This window comes from Mesoplodon bidens (genome assembly GCF_964165515.1).
Source record: "Mesoplodon bidens genome assembly, chromosome: 4".
Lineage (NCBI taxonomy): Eukaryota > Metazoa > Chordata > Mammalia > Artiodactyla > Ziphiidae > Mesoplodon > Mesoplodon bidens.
Window position 1 is genome coordinate 136,787,988 of NC_138160.1, and position 22,875 is coordinate 136,810,862.

A 22,875-nucleotide genomic window follows, 5' to 3' on the forward strand; every position below is an offset into this window, starting at 1 on the left:
GACTTAAGCTAAGCTTGCAAAGCAAAAGGCTGCTCATCTGGCAGTTAAAATGAATACAGTTCATTTCACAAGTTTCCCATATGGACTCTTAGTGTATGGTAATGAGGAGACCATATGGTGAGAGAAAATGCACTGAGAACAATTGGGTTCCACTGGCTGAGTGGGAAGTTGGGAGAGAAAACCCGGGTGAGAGATTCTGGTGCGTGTGCTCTCTGGGTTCAAGGTTTGGTTGAGGTTTGTTTGGGATGGTTGTTTTCCATAGTGGTTTCGCGTTTCTTAATCTGTTCCTTAATATGTCAGCTGTGCGAAATGACAAACATCTTGCAAATTTTGCAATATCATTCATCACAAACTGTCAGCAGTGTTTGCAAATCTGACTTGCAAGATCTTTTAAATGTGTTGTTCTTAAAAGGCAACAGTACTAAGTTTTTAGACAAAGTGCAGGAAAATTTAAGTACTTCTGACAAGCAGAAACATTAACAGTAATCATTTTAAAAACACTCGCATCTTTTGCCTGCATGTTTAGCTGTAAATAATGCTAGAATGTATAAAAGCTTTAAAGTCAAAATGTAATAACTACTTTTTATTATGTTTCATAAAGGAGAAAGAAAGTGCTGTGAGCCATGTGTATGGGTTATCTATAGGTGCGGATGTAGGGAGATGGATGGTTCCCGTTCTCCGTACTGCTCACCAGATTGGAAACCGGGGAGGACAGCTTGAAAAAGGCTCTAAAGTCAATTCTGTACTATACATGCTTCAGAAAAGATGAATATAAATGCATTAGTTAGACACGGTGAGCTAAATTAGAAGGTCAGGCAGGGCTGGGAGGGCTGAAAAATCACACAACCAATGAGTGTAATTACTCTTTTTTAAGTCTATTAAGTGGTGTTGCTCTATCAAGGCTCAGGGATATAGGACATGAAGAACAAGATAAAGTAATGTGTATTTATTACTCCCACTGGATCAATTTACCAGATATTTTCAGCTCCATAAAGCAAAACACACAAATGCCGCCTTTGTTACTCTTCTCAAACTGCTTTTTTTTCTCTAAAAGAGGGACTAGCTCTGGAAGAAAAAACGCGTTTGCCCTGTGATGGTCCCCATGCAAACCCCTCTAGGTGGGGAATGAGAGAAAGCTGGTGCATATTTGAGTAGGATGGGGCTGAGGTTAGGCGAGAGACAGGAGAGAGAAGCCAGTCACCTCAAGGCAGAAGTATTTGGGTTTCCAGACCTGGGAGGGAAATGGGAACTTGATGCAGTGAGGCCTGAGGCCCCAGGTGCGAATCTCAGTTTTCCCATGTGCTTGCTGTGAGTGGTAGCATGCCACCAGCCCTCTGGGAATTTTGACCCTGTGAAATGGGGAGTACCCATCTTGCAGGGAATAGTAGCCCCCATTTACTGAAGTCTCACTATATGCCAGAGAGACCTCGTTGCATACATTATATCATTAATGCCCAACAGCCATGCTGCAGGACAGCTGCTTTACAAAGGAGAAAACCGGGGCTGAGAAGGGTGAGTCCCGTGCACGGAGCAGTGAAAGTGGTTTTCAAAATCCACGTCCATCTGACCTGAGAGCCCACTCTCTTGGCCTCAATACCCTTCAAAAACCTTGATAAAGCCGTGCCAGGCACATCGAGGGCATGACGCAAAGGTTACCTGTTCCCTGGGATTCACTGAAAACACACGAATGCCAGCCAAGCTCGGTGCCTTTGTGCTAATGCTCACTGACCACTCAGGAAGACAACTACAAATCGAAAGGGGACAGAGACACCTCTGGCCTTCAAAACAGAGACAGCTCCTTGTTCAATGTTTCTGGATGGCTTCGTGCCTTTCAGCACCTCAGCGTTTCTGACTGACCACAGTCCCCATCCTCCTCACCTCTACATTATAAGAAAAGTCAACCTTTGCCCCAAAGTTGGTCACATGTTCCTCTCCCTCCTGCCAGGATCCAGAGAGGAAGGCACGTCTGTATGACACAGAATAGAATGCTGCAGCTGAAAAACCTTCGCCTGCCCTCCTCCACGTGCATATGAAAAAGGAAACCAAAGCACATCTGGGGTTAGCATAATTATAGTATTTTAAATTTGTGTGTACAGCAACTGTCACTGATGGTGGCTTTCAGGGACAAAATAATTTACAGAGAAGGATTCAGCTTGCTCCTGTTTTCTCGTTTGGTAAATAGGAATGATGTCTGCTTCCCCGACTTCTCTCACAAGAGGGGCTCCAATAAAACAACGCATGTACAAGTTCTTTGAAAAAGCACAAGCCAGTATACAAAGGCATATTATTATGGAAAGCTGTCTGCTTGGTCTTTGGAGCAGTTTCATTTGACAGAATATGTGGGTGGTTGTATGAATCTAGCTTTGTCTATTCGCAAACACATGGGTTTAATAAAGTGGAGTTTGTTTTTTAAGGTGTGTGGTCCATGGCTCACTGAAACACTCCTGTTTTACAAACACTGACCATGATTCTAAGAAAGGCGGAGCCCGTTTTCATCCCCCTAACAATGGACAGCGGGACTATAAATCTCCCAGGTCCACAGGAATACCTCGTGCTGGCTCCATCCGCCACTTCCTGACCCTGCTCTTGAACTCTCACTCCACCTTCACATTCGGAGCCAAGAGGACACCACTCTGATCTGAGTCACACAGAGAGCTTCCTGGGGTGGGCTCTGGCCAAAGTCCTCGCACGGTCCAGTGGCTGGATGCACACTGTGGAGTGTTTCCTTAACACACAAACCCATTGTGTCCTTGATTACTCTTCCCAAACCCAGGAAAACGGGGCTGGGAATTTCACCATCAGGCCACCGGGGACAAAGTGACACGTGCCTGTGCTATTTGTTCAACATTTCTGAACGTGATGTGCAGCCGTGAAAATGTTATTAAAAGTAAATACACAAAACTCAACCATATATTCCTGTTTCTCTCCTTTCTTTATGAATAAGAAAAGTACTGCTTGGTTGCTGTAGACCTCAACCATTAAACCAAATCTGTCTCCTGTTTTTCAATCAATATTTATAGAGTGGCAATTGTGGGCCAGAAGCTATGCTGAGGCACCCACAGGATGACTTCTTTTTATCCTTATGTGATCCCAGTGAAGTTGGCCCGATTATTTCACCCCCATTTTATAGATGAAGAAACCGAGACACAGAAGATAAACCATACACTCCACTGCTGACCTGAATTAGGACTTTCTGCTCTGCAGAGATTGGGTAGGAGAGCTCTCAGAAGCCAGGGTCCCACTCTCACTCAACTGGCAAATAATTATAGCTACTTTTTGTTGACTGCTAAATAAGTGATTAAAGCAACCCAAAAAAGTAGGAAGTATGACCATCTCCATTTGACAGAGAAGGAAACTGAGGCACAGAGAGGTTAAGAATTTGGGGGGCGGGGAGAAAGAATTTTGACCCAGACCACAGAGCTCTCCAGTCCCTTCAGCAGACTCTAGGGACATCAAATGCCAAATGAAAGTGAAAATGGTCCCCAAATGGAAACAGTGGGAAGAATCTGGCAATGCCCTCATGGCTTCTTCCCACCATTGGGTGGACACACATTGTTTACATCTTCGTGCTATAAAATTACTGATTATTTTCCCATAGGAAATTCATGGGAGTTGGGTTCTTGCCAGACAAAGGAACCTAAAGGTAATTCTCTCCATGGCACACCCATCTGTGGAAGCAGAGGGTCGTTCACCATTACTGTTAGATTCTGTAATTGCTCACCAAGAATAAGTCAGGGTGAAAGGGAAGGAGGTGTAAGATGGAGGCCCCTTGCAAAGACAAGGATGTGTACAGACCGACACATCATAGATTTCTTCCTCAGGTGAAATGCTCTCAAGATGTTTTTTTACGGTGAACAGCGCTCAGTGGAAGTGAGGCTGTTATGGGAATTCAGGGTTGAGACTGAAGGCTCTGTGGGTCTTCCCCTGGGGTCTAGGAGAGGGCAGAATTTGCTTGTCACGGTTCTTCCTCTCTCTGGGCAGGCAGTGCCCCTTACCCACCCCCCAGCCCCTCACATCTGTGCATCAGTTTTGGCGGGGAGGGGAAGCTTTCTCCTGGACAGGCCTGTTCTGACAGTGGTCCTGCCCTTTCAGTGCAGCAGGGCCCACAGGTAAGATGTGATGATGAAATGATCCCCCAAAGAGGTTCGCTGAGCTAGGAAGGATGCCAACTTCATTTTTATAAGTGTATTACGAGCAGAAACAGACCTGGAAATGACATATCTCTAGACTTGCTGTGTCATGGAGAGGACCTTTCCTCTACTCATTTAATTTATACTAATTTTTACTTGTGTAGTAAATGAAATTTCATTTTGCTGTCAGGAAACAGTGAATGGTAGCTCGACCAATTCTGTTCATTGAACTTCTTTAGCATTTAACTGTTCTCTCCTCTGAGTCCTCCCAGAACTTTGGTTGCACTTTCGTTAAATGTACCTATTGTTTTCTGTTTTGTATGGCATTGTATTTGGCTTTCTCTCCCACAGGGGGTCCGAGTTCCTTGGGTACAGAGATGGGAATTTCCCCAACATTGACAACAGGTACAGAATAGAAACCAATAAATGTGCATTTCCATTTTTTCTGCATTGGCAATTAATAACATTGCTGTATGACATATATTGCTCTATCTTGAATTTGTGTCTAATTTCTCCCACTTGTGTCTTAGGTGGGATGCCTCTGGAGGGAACAGACTCATGTCTTAGTAGACCCAGTGCAAGGTGTGCCAATATGCTTTCCTTTGAGCTCTAGCTGTTCTCCCCTCACCAGAAATAAGTAAAGATCCTCATGGGGGTAGAAAAGCAATGTTCTTTTTCCTCTTGAGAACTGATACGATATAATGATTAATAACCTGGACTTAGGAGCCAGGTTTAGAGGTTTGAATCTCAGTTTAGCAATTTACATGCTGTGTGACCTTGGGCAAATGATTTAACCTCTCTTTGTTTCGTTATTTTCTTCTCTAAAATAGAGGTGGTAATTGCATCAACCTCAGAAGGTTTTTTAGAGGAAGAAATGACATGATATAAGTAAAACATTACCTGGCACATAAGTGCTTGCTACTTTGATTATTGCTTACCTTATAATACTAAATACACAAAGCACAAAAATACTGAGTTGCTTATCTATGAACTAACTTTTATCAATGGCAAAGTTTTCTGCCAATCACCCAAGCCTGTGTTTCCAGAGACCCTAACCCAAAGAGGAGGTATCCTACCTTTGGCAAGCGCTCAGGGTCGCCAGGGTGCCGGGGAATAACCTTCTGTAACCTCTGGAAACCATAATCGATGGTGGGTTCATTGAGTGCTGCAATGAAGAAGTCATACAATTAGAACAATTTCAGGAAATAAAACAGCACATGATTTGCAATACTTATGGTGCAGTAATAACTGGGAAGTCGAAAGTTTCATTGATACTTTTGAATTAGATCATAAAGTGATTGGACGAATGATCCCTTTTGGTGGGGACTGACTCACTCAAAAGAACATGAGTAGCAGGTCCTAAACTCTGCTCTTCTGGCCAAATTCTATATTCCTTACAGTGTTGAAAATGGAAGGTAAAATGGAACTTGGTGTGTGGTTTTAGGATTCCCTTTAGTCAGGATCTTGAGTTACAACACTGGAGGGCTTGGCCAAGGGTATCTACAGGTATAAAGAGCAGAATTAAAAGTACTTGCTTAGCTACAGAATATCAAGTGGACCTCAGCTGATACAGTATCGCAAAGCCATCGGGAGCAATTAAGTGTGGTGGGGCAGAGGAGACCAGATCTCCTCGGGCCAGAAAGCCTCTTCTACCCTTGGAAGAGTCCGAAAAGAGACAGGTATTGAAAATGCCCTTGATACGACACCCTCATATCTAAGACGAAAAACTGATTCACCAATATCAATATTATTTCAGGAAAAGGCTAACCTCTATGGAGCACTAGCTCAGAGCAGCTGGCTCTCCAAGAAGAATTTTTTTAAGACTAAAAGAAGAGCAAACCTGTAATAATATTGGGAGACAGTGGGCCTTCTTATACCCATATTGACTACACCTCCTTCAAAGCATCCTTAAATTCAACTTGATACAAAGTGGACTCTGGTGTATCACTTTTGAAATTCCTCCTCAGGATATGAAATATCTCCAGCTTTCCTTGCCGGACCAGGAAAAGATGGCAGCTCCATCCTCCACCCACATCCCCCAACTCCTCTAAGTAATGAGTGGTTTTTTTTCTTCTTTTCTTTTTTCATGTAACCAAAGTACTCAACCACATATTTTCTCCCAGACTGAATAAAAAGACAGTCTTTGTAGTTCTGACATTTAGCTATACATTTAGAAAACAAGTTGCCACATGCTTTACTTAAAATGCATTTCCATTAACCTAAATTTTAAAAGTAAGATTCATACTACTACTAACTTTAAAAAACTGTATTAAATTCAAATAGGTCCCAAGGCTAATGGAAGCAATTTGTATACCAACCCAAACTGACTGGCCCACTTTTCAAAATACAGGTATGATAATCTTGTGGTTTTAAAAGGACATTTAAATTGAAAGACTGTGAATTTAGTACATAATTATACCAATAGAACCCTTTAACTTGTCAACTTGTAAATCTAAAAGGCTATCAATCATTTCTAAAGAGGAAATAAACCTTAAAATTCCTTGATTGACAGTGCTTACTTTTTATGTAAAAAAAAAAAAGGAGGAAAAAAAAAAAAAAAAGGCTGCATAAAGTGGCCAGAAATCCATTTACAAAAGTACATTGTTTTACATAGGTGAGTAAAAAGCCAATAATTACACCTCCAAAAGACATATAAATCAGAGTAAGTACTTTTTCCTCACTTGTATATTTTAAGTTGGAGTGAACTTCAGGTAACTTTTATTAAGAAGATTTTTTTTCCCAAATGCAGTGCTTATTGAAGTCGTTAATAGAGTAGCCATTTAAGACAATGTAATCATTTTTGCAAATATGAGGTTTAGCCATTTCCCCCACCTTCTCCCCGCCCCCTTCCAAATGGTGAACTTTCAACCTCTTGTGAAAATTAACTAAAATTACACCCAGGTGTACCAAATCTCTCTATAGTGGTACATGAGTTAAGGCACAATATTTATTGTTCCTCCCATTTTATGAATTACTTTCTAAACCCTTGAGAAAAATTATTTTTTGTTCAAATTAGACTTGTAGAGAAAAAACCATACAATTCTTTACACAGGGAAGCTGTGACTCATAAAATCCCAGTATTTAATAAAGAAATGCCCGAGAGTGACAGGAATGAGCACCCAGGTTAAGCTGTATATCACATCTATCTCCCACCCATAATGCTAATTGCTAACAAAGATGTTTAACCATAAAAATAGCTTTAGGCAATTAAATGTATCATTTTAACACTTGAAGATATGATTCAGCATCCTGAAAATTCTAATTCTTGGTTTTATTTTTCAATGTAAGCTACCAATAAAACTTGACTTGTTGGCCCACCCCTTCAGTTGTTTGCATAATGAATTAATTCCTACTGTGTCAAGAAACCCATGGTTGTTAATTGAATGACTGATGTATTGGGGGGAGGATATGTTTCTCTGAGCATAGGAACAACTCAACAACAGAATGACTGACATTCAGTATCCACAATTAAAAGAACTGATTCAAATATCATATGGAACTAATAGCTAAAGAGCTGAGGAGAAGTCATTCTGCTGCCAGAAAGAGTAATTGAATTAGATATATTAAACTCATTATTCAAAGAAAAATAAGCATCTAGTCTATGGAAGTATGCTATGTGAGAGGAAATATTTCAGTAGAGGGACAAAGGCTTTTAATTTATTTCCCATGCCTTTATGATTTGCTCTACACGCGTATTTTTTAATGTATTAACCTGCCCTCAATCTACATATTGCATATTACAATGGCATTGTCTAGTGCTGTAAACAAAGATAACACTAAAGATATGCAAGCAAAGTTTGTTGTCTTAAATTCAAAGGTGCCTGATGATTTCTCTGATTGCAGTAACTAAAGAAAAAAACTAAACCAATTATTGAGTGAGAGGGGCCATCTGATAGAGATTGTTACTTTAAGAAAAACCCCTGAAAACAGATTAACCGTCTAGGGAGGGGGATGGTTAAATTACGGCACACCCATAGGAATATGATGCAGTCCTCAAAAACAATGTTTTGGGAAAAAAAATAGGAAAATAAATTTACTGGCGTAAAATATATTGCTATGTCAAGAAGCAGATTACAGGAGCATATGTGAAATATGGTTACGTTTTTTTTAAATGAACATATACAGAGAATAAAGAAAAGGTTTCTGTGTATAAACTGCCTAACAGTAGTTATTTCTAAGAAGTGAGTCTTGAAGTGCTTTTCTTCCTTCTCTTTATGCTGTGCATTGTCTACATTTTCCACAATGAACATATATTACTTTTATAATCAGAGAAAAAGGTTAAGAGCAAGAGAGTGTTCCCAAGATGGAATCTGACCTGCTTGTATAAAGTAATGACATAAGAAACTTTGCCTGAAAAAGGGTCTGTATACCCTTTAATAACATTGCCTAGGTTATTACAGACCATAAGAAAAATAAGTAGTATACTTTTGGCCAGTTGTATAAATATGTGACTATTCATAAACTCTCTGAAAATCAACAGAGAGAGTAACGGGGAGGAATCATAAAGAATGGCATATTTATTTTCATCAGTGGGGGTAGTCGTACCTTAGGGACATACAACTACTCTGCAAGAATGTAATATAAAGTTAATCCTTCAACAAAGTGACCTCATTGTATTCAAGCACAGAGCTCAGGGGGCACCAGAAGAAGAAGTGGGACTAGTCAAGTTTTTCCCCCTAAAACTTGAGACAATTCCGAGAATCCAGGAGAGAAAGAAAAAAATTTAACTGCACATAATTAACCACAAATAAAGCATGAGTATCTTAGGTTGTAAAAAGAAAAAACAGGGCTTCCCTGGTGGCGCAGTGATTGAGAGTCCGCCTGCCGATGAAGGGGACACGGGTTCGTGCCCCGGTCTGGGAAGATCCCACATGCCGCAGAGCGGCTAGGCCCGTGAGCCAGGGCCACTGAGCCTGCGCGTCCGGAGCCCGTGCTCCACAACAGGAGAGGCCACAGCAGTGAGAGGCCCGTGTAAAGCAAAAAAAAAAAAAAAAAGAAAGAAAAAACAGATGAAACTGTAAACTGCAAAAGGAATGCAATGATGAGAGCTTCTCATGTCACCCCACTTCCAAGCACCTAAACCACACTTTCAACAGGGTTTGAGAGGGTGTTCTCCTAAACCAGTTAGGGGTGGTTAACGGAATAAGGGAGGCTCAGAGGTTTAGCAAAATCCATAATCCCAAAGAAGAAAAGCCTCAATTTTTAAATCAGCATAATAAAATGGGACCAGTGAGGGCATTAAAAACATTCCACAAGATAATAAATTGTCCATTGACTCAACAATCATTTCTAGTGCCTACCCAAGTGTTCAGATGGCACTGGTAGGAATATGTGTTTTACGTCACATAAGCCCTTAAAAATAAACTTTCTGAGAGGTGTACATAATCTCACCTCAGAAATGAACTACTATGATTGTAGAGTTGGAACCTGGTTCCAGCTCCCATGGCCAGGCTTCCCTCCTGCTCAGCAATCCGTTCTCTTGCCTCCCTGATGGTCAGATGGTGGGTCACCACCACTGCTCCTCTTTTCTTTTTTATTTTCATTAATTAATTAATTAATTTATGGCTGTGTTGGGTCTTCCTTTCTGTGTGAGGGCTTTCTCTAGTTGTGGCAAGCGGGGGCCACTCTTTTTTTTTTTTTTTTTTTTTTTTGTGGTACGCGGGCCTCTCATTGTTGTGGCCTCTCCCGTTGCGGAGCACAGGCTCCGGACGCACAGGCTCAGCGGCCATGGCTCACAGGCCCAGTTGCTCCACGGCATGTGGGATCTTCCCAGACCAGGGCTCGAACCCGTGTCCCCTGCAGTGGCAGGCGGATTCTCAACCAATGCACCACCAGGGAAGCCCTGCTCCTCTTTTCTGACACTAGGCTCACACTACACTTCACAGGACCATGTGGATTTATAGAGTGATCAGGCTACTGGGGAGCCACAAAGATTTGCATTCAAGATGTCTTCCACTGTCCTGTTCAAACTTAGAGGTAGATACATATTAGCTGAGTAAGCTCAGTAGGACCTCATGGAGCTGTGTACATATCCTACAGGAAGCCTGAAACTTTCCTATAAATGCACAAAAGGCAAGATTAAATGCTTCTACACAGGAGCAAGCTTGTAGGGCAGATGTATCAGCTGAGATTTCAGGAGGGTCCTCTCACAGCTATGATAGGATACTGGGGAATGAGTATAGGGAGGAAGTAGGGGACCCATGCATGGGGCAGGCTCAGCTGTATCAAAGTCATTACTTTTCAAAAGGGAAAAGTTAGTTAAATATTTTTTAAAAACATCAAACCACTTCATGTGGGGTCATCTTATAAATGGCTTTCGGTTCCTACCCAGTCTCACAATCTCAGACTCCCCTAAAGGAAACCAGTAACTTTCTATACAGAACCAGTCTATGCAGAGCCCTTCCCCTTTGGGCTTCAACCAAGGTTCTGGTCAAGACAGAAGAACTCTGGTTATACAAAGCTATTTACAGTGTCCAAATGTTCATGCAGCATGAAATGCTATATGCAAAGAAAATTTAGAATAATACAACTAGATTTTATGTCCTACTAATAATGACAAGATTATAAAATTCATTCAAAACATCTGGTAATGGGTAAATCCTTACCAAATGTATATGTGAATTGTGGCCTTTTCATGCCTTTAGTCGTCTTCTTTTTTTTTTTTTTTTTTTAATCCACAAACACATCAAAGAAAGAAAATTCTCTTTAAGGGGATTTATTTGCAAATTAAAACCATGTAGTCAAGGCAAATGCATTCTCGGTTATTAGAACTGATTTTCCTCTTTTCAGAGTTGCCTTTTAGAGAAAACACTCCTCGGTCCTCCTTAACTTCTGGAATACTTATCCCTGGAAACAGTGGAAATGAAAGGCAGGACAGTTGTGTTCCCAAACATCAGGGGAAAAGCGGTTTGGGTGCCATTCCAACGTGAGCGCGCAGAGTTCCCCTGCTTTTATAGCTCAGTGACTCACTGCAGCACTTTAACATATTTCTGGGGTTTTAATTTCCTTTTTTTAATGGTTATGTGACATGATGTCATTTTGACTGGAAATAAAAAGAAATGCAGATATTAGAAAGGTAATATTTATATTCTATTGCCATTTAATGTCCAAACAAATATCTAGACTCTATGCCAAGTAATAAATAAAGCCTCATAGCAAAGGCAATGATAAAACCAGCACCTGGGTCTCCAAGCTTCCCTGGTGACTATTCTATATTTGAACTACGGAATACAGCAGAGCATTTCCCTTCAAGGCAGATCCATTCTGGGCATAAGAGTTATTATATATGTGTTAGGCAGTCTTTTTGTTCCATAACGGCCTTATTTTTCCCTCAGTCACTAAATTAACAACCAGAGGTAAACAATAAAACAGCAAGATATCTTCACGAACCTATCTTTAAGACTGACTTTAAAAGATATAAACCGCAAAATCAACCAGAAACCTAAACAAGAGCCAGAAATATGGTCAAGGAAGAAATGTGTTGCTTTTCCAGCCGTTTGGATGTTTCATTCCTCGCCTAGATGTTTAGTGCACACATGGTATTCCGGGTCATCTCTTCCTGGAAGGGATACATTCCCTAAGAAACCTAACACCAAGTCCCTTGCAAGCAGAGCCCCTGCTTTTGGTGTGAAATGCTTTCACAGCCTGGCACCCTGCCTCAGGAAGGAGGTTCAGGAGAGCTTCGGGAAGAGGCTCACTGAAGTGCAGAAAGCTATAACTGAACCAGAAGGGTGTCAGGATGAAGCCAACATGGGCAGAATTTGCCAATATAGGAGCCAAAGGAAAATTTCCAAACTGGCTTTCAACATGCTCTGATCTCTTATTTGTAGTTTTCAAACCTCTTGATGTGGAGCAACAACACTAAGATTCAAAAATCAAGCAAAGGAAGTAATACTTCTCTCTACCGAAGGTACCATCAGAGGTACTGTTGGCTTGTGCGGCTACGTTCTCTTTACAGAGACTGGAGCCAGAGCCTGCAAGGTAAAGACTGAAGAGAGAAAGAAATCTGCAAAGTGGATCAGAGCCCAGGATGAAAAAATACAGGGGCTCTGGGAGAAAGAGATGAAAGACCCTGAGGACTGTCACTTGGAATGCAAAGGGCTTGCGTATGTTAGGAAATTAATAACTCTTCCAGAAGCAAAAGCAATCAAGAGCAGGAAGCGAGAATTGAGTGACTCGCTTTTGTTTTTCAAAATGGAAGTAGCTTTACTGTTTTTCTAAGTCTAAAAGGAATACACTCTTATTGTATAAAAAATACAAAAGAAACACAAAGAAGGAAAAAAGCCTCATAATATATATACTCATATATAATCACTATTTATATTAATATGTAGGCTTTTGGGCCTTCTTACAATACTGTTTTATATAAATATAGATTATATACATATTTATATCCACCTCATTCTTTTTAATGGTTGCAGCATATTGTAATTATATGGATGTCCATAACTTATGCAACAAATCCCCTGTTAATGGGATGTATTTTTTCCTCAAAATTTTCAGGAGAAATTCTTAGATAAAAGAATATGTACATTTCAAGACTTTTGATACGTATATTTTCTAACTATCCTTCCTAAAATTTATACCAATTTACATGTTGACAGGTTACTTTTAAAGGCATCTGCAAAAGAAAACAAATTTTTAAGATGGTACATCCTGAACTCAATTATTCTCTAAGTTATAAGGACCTATGAACGTTTTTAATAGATGTTAACGATCGCAATGATTACTTGGAGAAGTGTCATTTCAATCATACCCTGAGGTCATGTAAGACACTTCTCCCAGTAATATCAAAGTGCTTTATAGACATTATCCCACTGAGTCTTTCAATATGCCCTTGCATAAATGTCAAAATTTATTATTCCCAATTTGAAGGTGAGAAACTGAGGCACAGAAAGAGCTGGCTGCATGAATCAGAATAAAAACCTCAGTGCTTCACTTACTATGCCAAGATGACTATTTTATTTTCATATTGATAAATCTCAATTTGCAGCATATTGACAAGGCCAGCTACCAAATCAATTAAATGGCACCTTTTTTTTTTTTTTTTTTTTTTTTTTACTAAATATCTGTGAAACAGAAATCCATCACTACGAGGAATCCTGGTGCCAGACTCCTGACTTCACACGGGTGAACAATCACTTGGCCTGATTTCTTAAAGCTTACCATGTCAACAGGCACAAACCTGTTGGAGAGGCCACCCTGGCATTTTAAACTTGCCCCACAAATAATCAAGAAACTGTGCTTTCTGTTTCATCAACTTCTCCTTACAGGTCTGAGCTGGGCTCTCAAAAGTTGATTTGTCTTTTGAGAAACAGAGACACGTAATGCTGTTGAGATACATTAAACCAACTGATTTCATACCACAACCAGTTGGTATTTTCTAGAAGATCCTTGGTGAGAACTCACTGGCAGAAGTGGAGCATTTCTTAAACAGACCCACTTTTTGCCCTGGAGCGTTATACTCTATCTAAAATGGGAAGTAGGTGAATGTACAATAATTAGGGAAAACTGTATTGCTCTCTAATTGTGATAAAGTTGATGAGAAAAGTTGCCCCTGTTACTGCATATGATGTGCTCTGTACAGCTTGGCCTTCCAGGATCCTTAATTTAGATTTCCAAATCTGATGCAAGTATAAAACTAAAATTAAATCCCTCAAGCAAACAGAAGCTTGAGTATCTCCAGGAATTTTTTTTTTTTTTTGCCTATCTTTTTCATTTTGGAGTTTGTTTGTTTGTTTTTTAATTCATCATTTATGATTAGGCTTCAAAGCCAGATTTGCTCAATTGAATGAGAAGAGGATGGTTGTCGCTGTGTAATGGATGATGGTGTTTTAAGTATTGGAGGCCAACACACTCTTTCTTCTTTAACGTTCAAAGATAAATCCATCATTTTCTTCCCTACTGGCATATCTTCTGATATAACAAGAGCGATATTCCTTCTATAATTGTTCTTTAGATTTCTTCCCAAAGAGTTTTGACAATAACTGTTATCAAGGGGGTAAAATCACCCAGCCTGTCTGATAAACATGTTTTCTTGTGTTCCCACCCCAGCGAGGGCTTGACACTGTACTTTTATCATCCAGCGTGTGTTCAGAATGAGCTTAGAACAGCAATTGCTGGGAATAGGCAGGCGATAAACTGCACTGATTTAACACATCTTGTTTTCAATCATGCTTGGATTTTCTGAGCACGCATTTTTCCTGTACTTTGGCTTGTAGCTTTTATCTGACGAGCTGATCCCCTTTCACTGGAAAATGAAAAGGTCGCACAATAAGACACGGTTTACTGGAACTTGAACACGCACCAGGGAAAGTATTTTAGATAAATACTGTCAGACATAGTGGAGCTGAATTTCAACAACACAACTGTTAAACAACAATACTTATTACTCTCCTAGAACAAGCTACCAGCATCTTATGGCTCTCAGCAGGGAAGAGCACCGAGTCGGGCTCCAAAGCTCAGAAACCCTTCTCTGCACCTTTTGCTAACTGAGCACAGAGTTCTGGGCCGAGGTCCCACTTATGACTGTTAATATCATGGTCTTATGTGACAACTCAAAAAACTACTGCCACTGTCACAGAGCTGTCTCCTCTAAACCAGTGGGCAGGTTTCAGAAGAGCTGGATGATGAAGTTACATCAGTTCTGCTGATAGACCGGGAGGGGAGAAAAAAATCCGAAGAAAAGTGACATGAAAGTGATTCCAAATAATCCATTAATTCTCCTAACAAGACAGGAAAGTACTTGTAACTGGCAGATATTAGAGGATTAAGTGCTTATTTGGTTATATTTTAATAGACTCAAAGAGAACGTATAACAAGCATGCTACATGGAGCGTTAACAGTGGTCTTGCAGATAAGCCTAGAGGTTTTTGCCAGCCTGAACTCCAACCTAAATAGCATTTGATATAAAATAAATGAAGCCAGCCTTCTGCAGTATTGACCCAACCTAAGTGATTATTTTTACTGCATGTCATTAGCCTTCGACTCAGCCAGAAAGTCTCCTCTGCCTGAATGTTTGACACTGGAACCCTTCCCTTTATAGCCTTAACACACATTCTGAATATATCTCTATTCATTGTCTGCCCCAGAGCTTCTTGAACTTTCTCTGTTCACAGTACCTTGGGTGTCTCAGTAGTCTTTTCACAGAGCCCTCAAGCCAAAAGAAATGCCCAACAATTCTGTTTAATTAACTACTTAGGTCCAAACAGCTTAATATTGTTTATATCCTAACATCTTAATATTTTTATCCTTAATATTTATATCCTAACAACTTAGCAGCCTTTTGACAAAATTACAAAGAAATGGAAAGAAAAAATAATACAGTAATACATCCTAATAATTCATCCTAAAATATTCAGAAGAACTTACTCATGGGATGTGTGCTCCTGTTGAGCAAAGTACAACTTCTCAAAGTCTGGAGTAAGATCGGACATCGACGCCCTTTTTTCTATTCCACGTTGATTTTCACAGGACACTTCCTTGAATCACAGCAACTGCTAAAAACTGAGCCTTGCAAAGCTATGACACCATCAAAGGAACGCAGTGGAATCTAATGTTGAGCTATGAACTACCCCAAACTAGCAGTTTGTCTGGTACCTGACAGACTTAAAGTATCACTTGTTTCCCTCAAATTTAAAATACCCCACATCACCCCTGAATGTTTGAAGGGACACCTTGGTGCGTAAGTTTAGGAAACATGGATCTACTCAGAAGCGTAGAATCAACTAAATGCGAAGATGCTATGAGAATCCATTGCATTCATTCATTGTTTCTTTTCTTGTATTATTAATATAATAAGAGCATCAGCTAACACTTCCTAAGGACTTAGTATGTGCCAAGCACTTTACATGGACTAACCTATCTGATCTTTACCAAAACCCCAAAGGGAAGTATTATTGTTATGCCTGTTATACAGAGAAGGAAACTGAAGCCTGAAGGAGTTAAATATCTTGCCTCGATCCACAGAGCTAATGAGTGAAAGGCTAGAGATTTGAGCCCAGGCAGTCTGCCTCCCAAGCCCTGCTCTTAACCTCTTTGCTAGAACAGCCTAGTTAGGATAACCGAGAGGCCTCCAGGATAGGTCTCTAACAATTTGGACCTGCAGTACTCTTCTAATGCTTTTCTTGCTCCCAGTATACCCCTCTATGTGCAGTCTATTCTAATTCTTTCCTTTGTGCCAACTTATGTCCTACTCCAGCCCTCATCTGACTTCCATTTCTCTAACAGCCCACTTCTTGCCTCGGTTCCAACCCTTTTGGGGTAAGACAGAGCTAGATTATCATCCAGTCTATGTCACTGACAAGCTATGTGCCTTTTGGAAAAGTCACATTCTTTAAGTCTCCTAATATGTAATGTGAAGATGTGATGTGATACTATTTGTATGATGCTTTGCACACAATAAGTCCTCAATAGGCAGTTGTAATTACTAATAACAGAATACCTGACATGTGCTAGAAATGGGGGAGGTGTGGGGAATACAGGATTAATTAGACATATTTACACATTCTCTACTGTCAAGAAACTCCAGAGTCTAGAGGGGCAGAAAGACAGAAACAGAATTCTACAACAATGTGATAAATACAATGTGAGGATGCAGTATTATAGAAGAACATCTGGCATGCTTCACTTGTCCTTGGGGTTCAGGCTTTCTTCCCCCTACTCACACTAACTGGAAATTACAATTCAAAGAATTCCACCACCTCTGATTCTTGAGTGTTACTCTGAAACAGAGCTCTGTCTGGAATAGGACATAACTATTTTAAAACAATATAAATTTTGTGACAAAATGAGAACAAAATACAGGTGGGAGACACCTAATTAAACTGGGAATTTTTCTCCCCAGACTTGAGATGTTTTACATTGCTTAATTAATTCAATAAGATTGGACGCTTGTTATACACGAGGCCAAGTGCTAAAGGAAATGAAAAAAAAAAAAAAAAAAGAGAAGTACAATACAGGTTCCTTCCCTATGCTTCTCCAGCTGGAGATGGTTCCATTTGAAAACTCTCCTACACACTGTGATGTGCCCTTGAGGAGTTTATTTATTTATTTATTTTTGGCCATGCAGTGGCTTTTGGGATCTTAGCTCTCTGACCAGGGATCAAACCCGTGCCCCCTGCAGAGGAAGCAGGGGGTCCTAATCACTGGACCTTGAGGAGTTTATAATCCAGGGAAGACAGGCCTATAATCAGCCACTCAAAAAGATACAAAACTGTAGCATTACTAATGTAGTAATAGTACATTGCACAGAAGAAGGAAAAATAATTATCTCTACTGGAGCCAAGGAAACATATACCAAAGAGGTCATATCTGAGCTGGATGTATAAGGATAAGTAGGATTTTTCTACTGAAAAGGGTGGGAAAAGAATCCGAGGCAAAAAGAAGAGCAAGAGCAAAGGCACAGAGATATAAAAGGACATGATGTGTTCAGATAAGATTAGATATTCCAGTTTGGAAAGAGCATAGCTTATATATTGGGAGGAGGGTGTTGAAGAGTAACTGTGAGTAATAGTATTGGCCTTGAGTGTCTTGCTAAGAAATTTACCTGGTAGGTAACAAGGGGCTGTTAAAGGTGTTCCATATCATAGGAGAGATACAATTAGATCTATATTTCGAAGACATAACCATAGGAGTCCAGTAAAAGATGAATTTTAAAGTCAGAACTATCACAATGATCCAAATGGAAAATGAAAGACCAACTAATAATGAGGTGGTCATGGAGAAAAGGAGGAAAAGGTAGATTTCAGAGATATTTTAGAACAGAAATTACATGAATTTAGCAACATGGTAGATGCGAGGGATTAGAAGAAAGTGGAGGATGACTCTGATATTTCTAATTTACCTGACTAGGTGAACAGAGTGGACATTTATCAGGATAAAGAATGGAAGAAGAAAACTATATATGGGAGGAAAAATCGTGAGTTCAACTTCAGACGTGCTGAATTTTAGGTACCAATAGGCTATCCATGTGAAAATGTTTAGTAGACAGTTGGAAATAAAGGACTGATATTCAGGAAGAAGATCAAGGATGGAGTTAATTTTATGCGTAACACTGAGATATAGGTAATAGCTGAAAACATCGATGTGAGAAGAGAACCAAGGACAGACAGCGCTATGGGGAACACCAACAGTTAAGGCATCATTTGAGAAAGACTCAGAGACGAAAAGAACAAAGGCAGGTCAAAAAAGTGGAAAGAATATCAGGAGAGAATAATGTCACTGAAGTCACATGAGGAGCTTAAAATTGTCCACACTAGCTAGCGTAGCTGGGTAATCAACCAGGAGAGGGCTGGGGAGAAGCTGTCAAAGGAGACCACTCCAAAATGAAGACTCGTGAATGCTTTAACCCAGAGGCTCTGGCTTCCTTTTGTCTCACTCAATAACCCCCAAATACAAAGATCTGAACACATCAAGTAAGTAAGGGATGATGGTAAACCTGTTTGCCCAACTGAAGCTTAGCTGATCCCAAGAGGCGTAAGAGAGAGGAGAGGACACTCAGCCCTGACTGGAGTCACTTCAGTCCTAAAGGAAAGGGTAGAACTCCAGGGGCCCTGAGACAAAAACTATGATGCGGGCTTCCCTGGTGGCGTAGTGGTTGAGAGTCCGCCTGCCGATGCAGGGGACACGGGTTCGTGCCCCGGTCCGGGAGGATCCCACATTCCGCGGAGCGGCTGGGCCCGTGAGCCATGGCTGCTGAGCCTGCGCGTCCGGAGCCTGTGCTCCGCAACGGGAGAGGCCACAACAGTGAGAGGCCGGCATACCTCAAAAAACAAAAAAACCACAAAAAACCAAAAAACTATGACGCGAAGTTCACCGCTAGCTTTGGCCAATTTCTGTTAGTACAGTAGGAGGGGTGAGGATGATGGGATTTTCCATGGCTGTCGAGTTTTTCTGTCCCAGTCTTGATGCCTGTCTTTTAAGAAGTGGATGGAACACAGCTGATCCCTCACAGCACTGCTTCTAACCCACTCTAACCCACTCTAGGTCTGGACTTGTAGCCAGGAGGACTGGGTCTCCTTGCCACAAAATATTTACAAAATACATTTGTTTATGGAACCAGAATTTAATCTTCTCCTTTGGATGTCAGTGGTCTTAATATTGGTCCCTGGTGACTTACAATCAATAGATGTTTAGTTAAGCAATTCACTCGTTTTGGAGTAACAGTTATTGTGTGGGCAATGGGTATTTGGCCACTTCCGCAATAAGCCCACATCTCCTGACGCAGTGAATGTTACAATCAGACATTTGTTGCTATTAGCTCATGAGATGCTGGAATCCAATTTTGTAAAGCAAGTAATAAAGCACCACATAAAAAATAATGGTGTAATTACTTCTTGGTCAGGTTAAACCTACTGTGATGATAAAAACCAAAGGGAGCAGCAAGCATCATAAGTGGGTTTGCTGTAAATTTGACACTGGTTCTGACCTTCAGCGAGCAAGAAGCTTGAAGCTACCCACCTAAGCCAGGTGCACAGGAGAATATTTATGTTGCATATCTTTACCAAGTCTCTGCTTACAAGCACTTTAATGAACGTACCCCAGGAATGCCATGGCAATTCTCAAGAGCTAAAGAGAATGGACCAGTCACTAAATTACTGACCTCAAGGCTTTCCGGTTCCCATTTGAATTCAGGCCCTCAAGAAAAGGGATTTAGAAACTTCATGGGAGAGTGATCACCATGCTGGTATAATTTGTTCTCCAAATGTAGAAGAAGAAGAAGAAAGTAAGGGGGTCTAATTGGAACATGGACCACACTGTCGGAGAGGTGAAGGAAATTCTGGCTGTTGCTGTTGATCTATGAGCAAACACTGGTAACCCACCGATATGTGCAGAAGAAACAAACCAGCCTCTGCTTTCAGGCTGTGATATTTCACATCTCATCCCAAATGCTTGAGAGGCTTCCTCGATCCACATGAAATACCATGGGTGGGTGGGTGTAGGGGGTGGGGGAGAGCCTTAGCCACAGTTATGACAAGAACTTTTAAGGATGGCATGGCACAATCCATGTGTAAAGATATCATGATTGTTTTCACTTGCTGCCTTTGATTATTTCCAGCTCTTGGGAAAAGATTTAGTTAATATCTTTGTTTAGGCACTCTAAGAGTTGCAAACGGTTCTCCTAAGGTTTGTGCATTTTGAACAGACATTCTGACAGGATGCTGAAGACAGCATTAGCCCGCTGGTAAAGCAACAGCAGGCTGTTTTACTAATGAAAGTGACTTCTACAGGTTAACTTCTCAATGACAGCAATGCACACGGAAATGCAAGTACTCTTGTACGCTGATGGTTAGAAATGGGTATGAGCTTTTGGCAGGGCAACTTGGCTATCTATGGGTGGAAAGGATGAAAGATTAAGTTGAGAGACTAAATCATCATGAGTTTGGAGGCGTCTCCAAATGGAGGCCTGGTGGCCACACAAACCACGTCTAACAACACTATTTTTTCAAGTGGACACAGGCTCACAGCAGTCACACCAGCCTTGTCAGTCTTCAGAAATGCCACCTTGTGTTTCAAGAAGACTCTGTTCTTGCTCTGACTCCCCTGGACCCTCCTCTTCCTTCAAACTGGAAATAGACACTGAAATTCTCCAAACCGAATCTTCCAATTCTGTCTAAATTGATGGGTGCGATGGGGTGGCTTAAAATGAATAATAAATGAGAACAAGGGAAAAGAACTGACCTCCCTTCCATATTCTCTCTCTGCAATCTGCCTGTCCCATTGGAGGCTGGTGAATTTAGAGGAAATGAAAATACATATTTAACACCATGTGTGGAATTTACTTTTCCTGAGGCCACTGTGTCAGATACTGTTGCTGGGTTTTTCAGAGGGCTGGGGCATAGCTGCAGGGGCAGAGACTAGGCTTGATAAACTGCTGAACTATTCCCAGATGGAAAATTTTTTATGATTATATTGGGACAATAGGTACTGTGGCCCTTTAAGAACAAAATCAAACATACTGGATTGCGTTTTTCAAAAGCTGCCGAAACAACTTTTAGGGAAGAATACATTCTTCTAAGTCTCCTTTCTAAGACTGGAATTAACAACTTGATCTTGATGCAGTCAGGTAGAGGGGCAAAAGCACATCCATTCAATCAACTTCAGAACTTTATTGCCGCAAAGATCCTTCCTTTTACAGCAAACACAGCCAAGCTTGGAGACCCTAACTGATCAATGCAAGATCAATGCAAGATCAAACTGCTAGTTAACAGTTGAATCAGAAAGAAAAAACTCAAATGTTGGAAGCTAATTCACACCAGGCCCCACATCAGTCCTCCATATAAGCTTGATTTAAAATAAAAAGGATCATTTACTGAGAAGTAGTACTAGGCATTTTAAATTTAACTTATTTTTCTTTCTTCAATGGCTCCAAAGGTAGGTATTCCCGCTTTAACAGATGAGAAAACAGAGATGGCGACGGGTGGGCAGGCAATGAAAAGTGTGACTGGGTTATATCTATGAAAAAAGACATCAAACCTGCCCTTTAGACAACATCCTCATTAAAAGATCCATCTCCTATAACTACTGACCATTTCAAAGCCAAATGGCCCTGCGATTTTATAAAATGAATACTAACTGCAAGGAAGACCAACGAAGCCTCCCAGGATCTTGAAAGTATCATGGAGCATGTCTACAAAGTGTCCACATTTTTTTTTAACCATGCCAATCTTTCTTAAAGTCTGTTTTGCAAAGGCCCCTGGAATTAAAAACAATGTGCTCTCACTTGACCTAAATTCTTGAAATGGAAACGTGATAATAATTGTAGCCCATAGGAAATGATGCATAGTTAGAATGTACCAGAAGCTGTGCTCAGTACTATGTATTAATACCATTAATTCTTCGCCATCCTTATGAAGTCTGTTCTGTTATCATCACCATTTTTACAGATAAAGGAAGACCCTGAGAATAACAGAGATGTGATGGATCCTGCCCAAATTTTACAGCAGTAAGAGCAGAACCGGGACCCAAACTTAGGCAGTCTCCAGTGCCCACCCACTTATTCACCCTTTACAGTGGACCACCCCTGTGGAAGCATTTAGCTAATACATTGGAAGAGATCATGTTATCTTGCCTTTAAGGCACCATGGAAGAAAACAAACAATAAAAGATGTCTCAAGCAAAACTATCTGGTTTTGGCTTAAAAGTATACATGTATACCCACATAGGCTACATAAAGACCTGACTCCAGGAAGATGTGAGTTTAAAAAGGGAAAGTTTCCAAAATGGATCACACCTAAGCCCAAAACCATTTTCTGTGAGGTGTATGGTGGTGATGTCACCCATAAAAGAGATGAGAAATGACACATGCTTCTCCATTACTACCTTCCAGCTTGTTTAATCTCACCTGGCAAGTTTTCCTTAATCAAGGAACTTGAAAATTGTATGGAATCTTGAGGCAGCTCTGGGTAACACAAGTAGAATTCTGATATGCTTGCTTCGTTAACGGCTCATACCCCAGAAAGGAGAAGGAAGCCTCTCCTCCTGGGTTGTCTTTTCACTGCAAAACTCATCTTAATTGAACGCACACAGCAGTTAACTATCTTCGAATTCACAAACCATTAATGCCCCATTTTCATAGAGCGTCATCTCTTCTTTCTGGCTTGTCACTCTCCGGGCTGTGCTGCCAGGAATGTGAGATTCAGCAGGAATGGGGAGGGGACAGCAGAGAGAAGGGAGAGCATCAAGGCGCTCGTCTTCACCAGCAAACGAGCATTCTGGGGCTGAGCAGGGGGAAGAGCGGATAATG

The 22,875-nt window shown here is 40.8% G+C and overlaps 1 protein-coding gene across 4 annotated transcripts in view; it reads right to left on the bottom strand.

The window, feature by feature from the left end:
* Window positions 1-22,875, bottom strand: part of EBF1 (EBF transcription factor 1) — a 393,734-nt gene that overhangs the window by 26,092 nt on the left and 344,767 nt on the right. For all 4 annotated transcript variants that reach the window (XM_081233788.1, XM_081233787.1, XM_081233786.1 and 1 more), the window contains exon 11: window positions 5,207-5,295. In XM_081233788.1, the coding sequence (XP_081089914.1) occupies window positions 5,207-5,295 (89 nt within the window). The remainder of the gene's footprint in view (window positions 1-5,206; window positions 5,296-22,875) is intronic.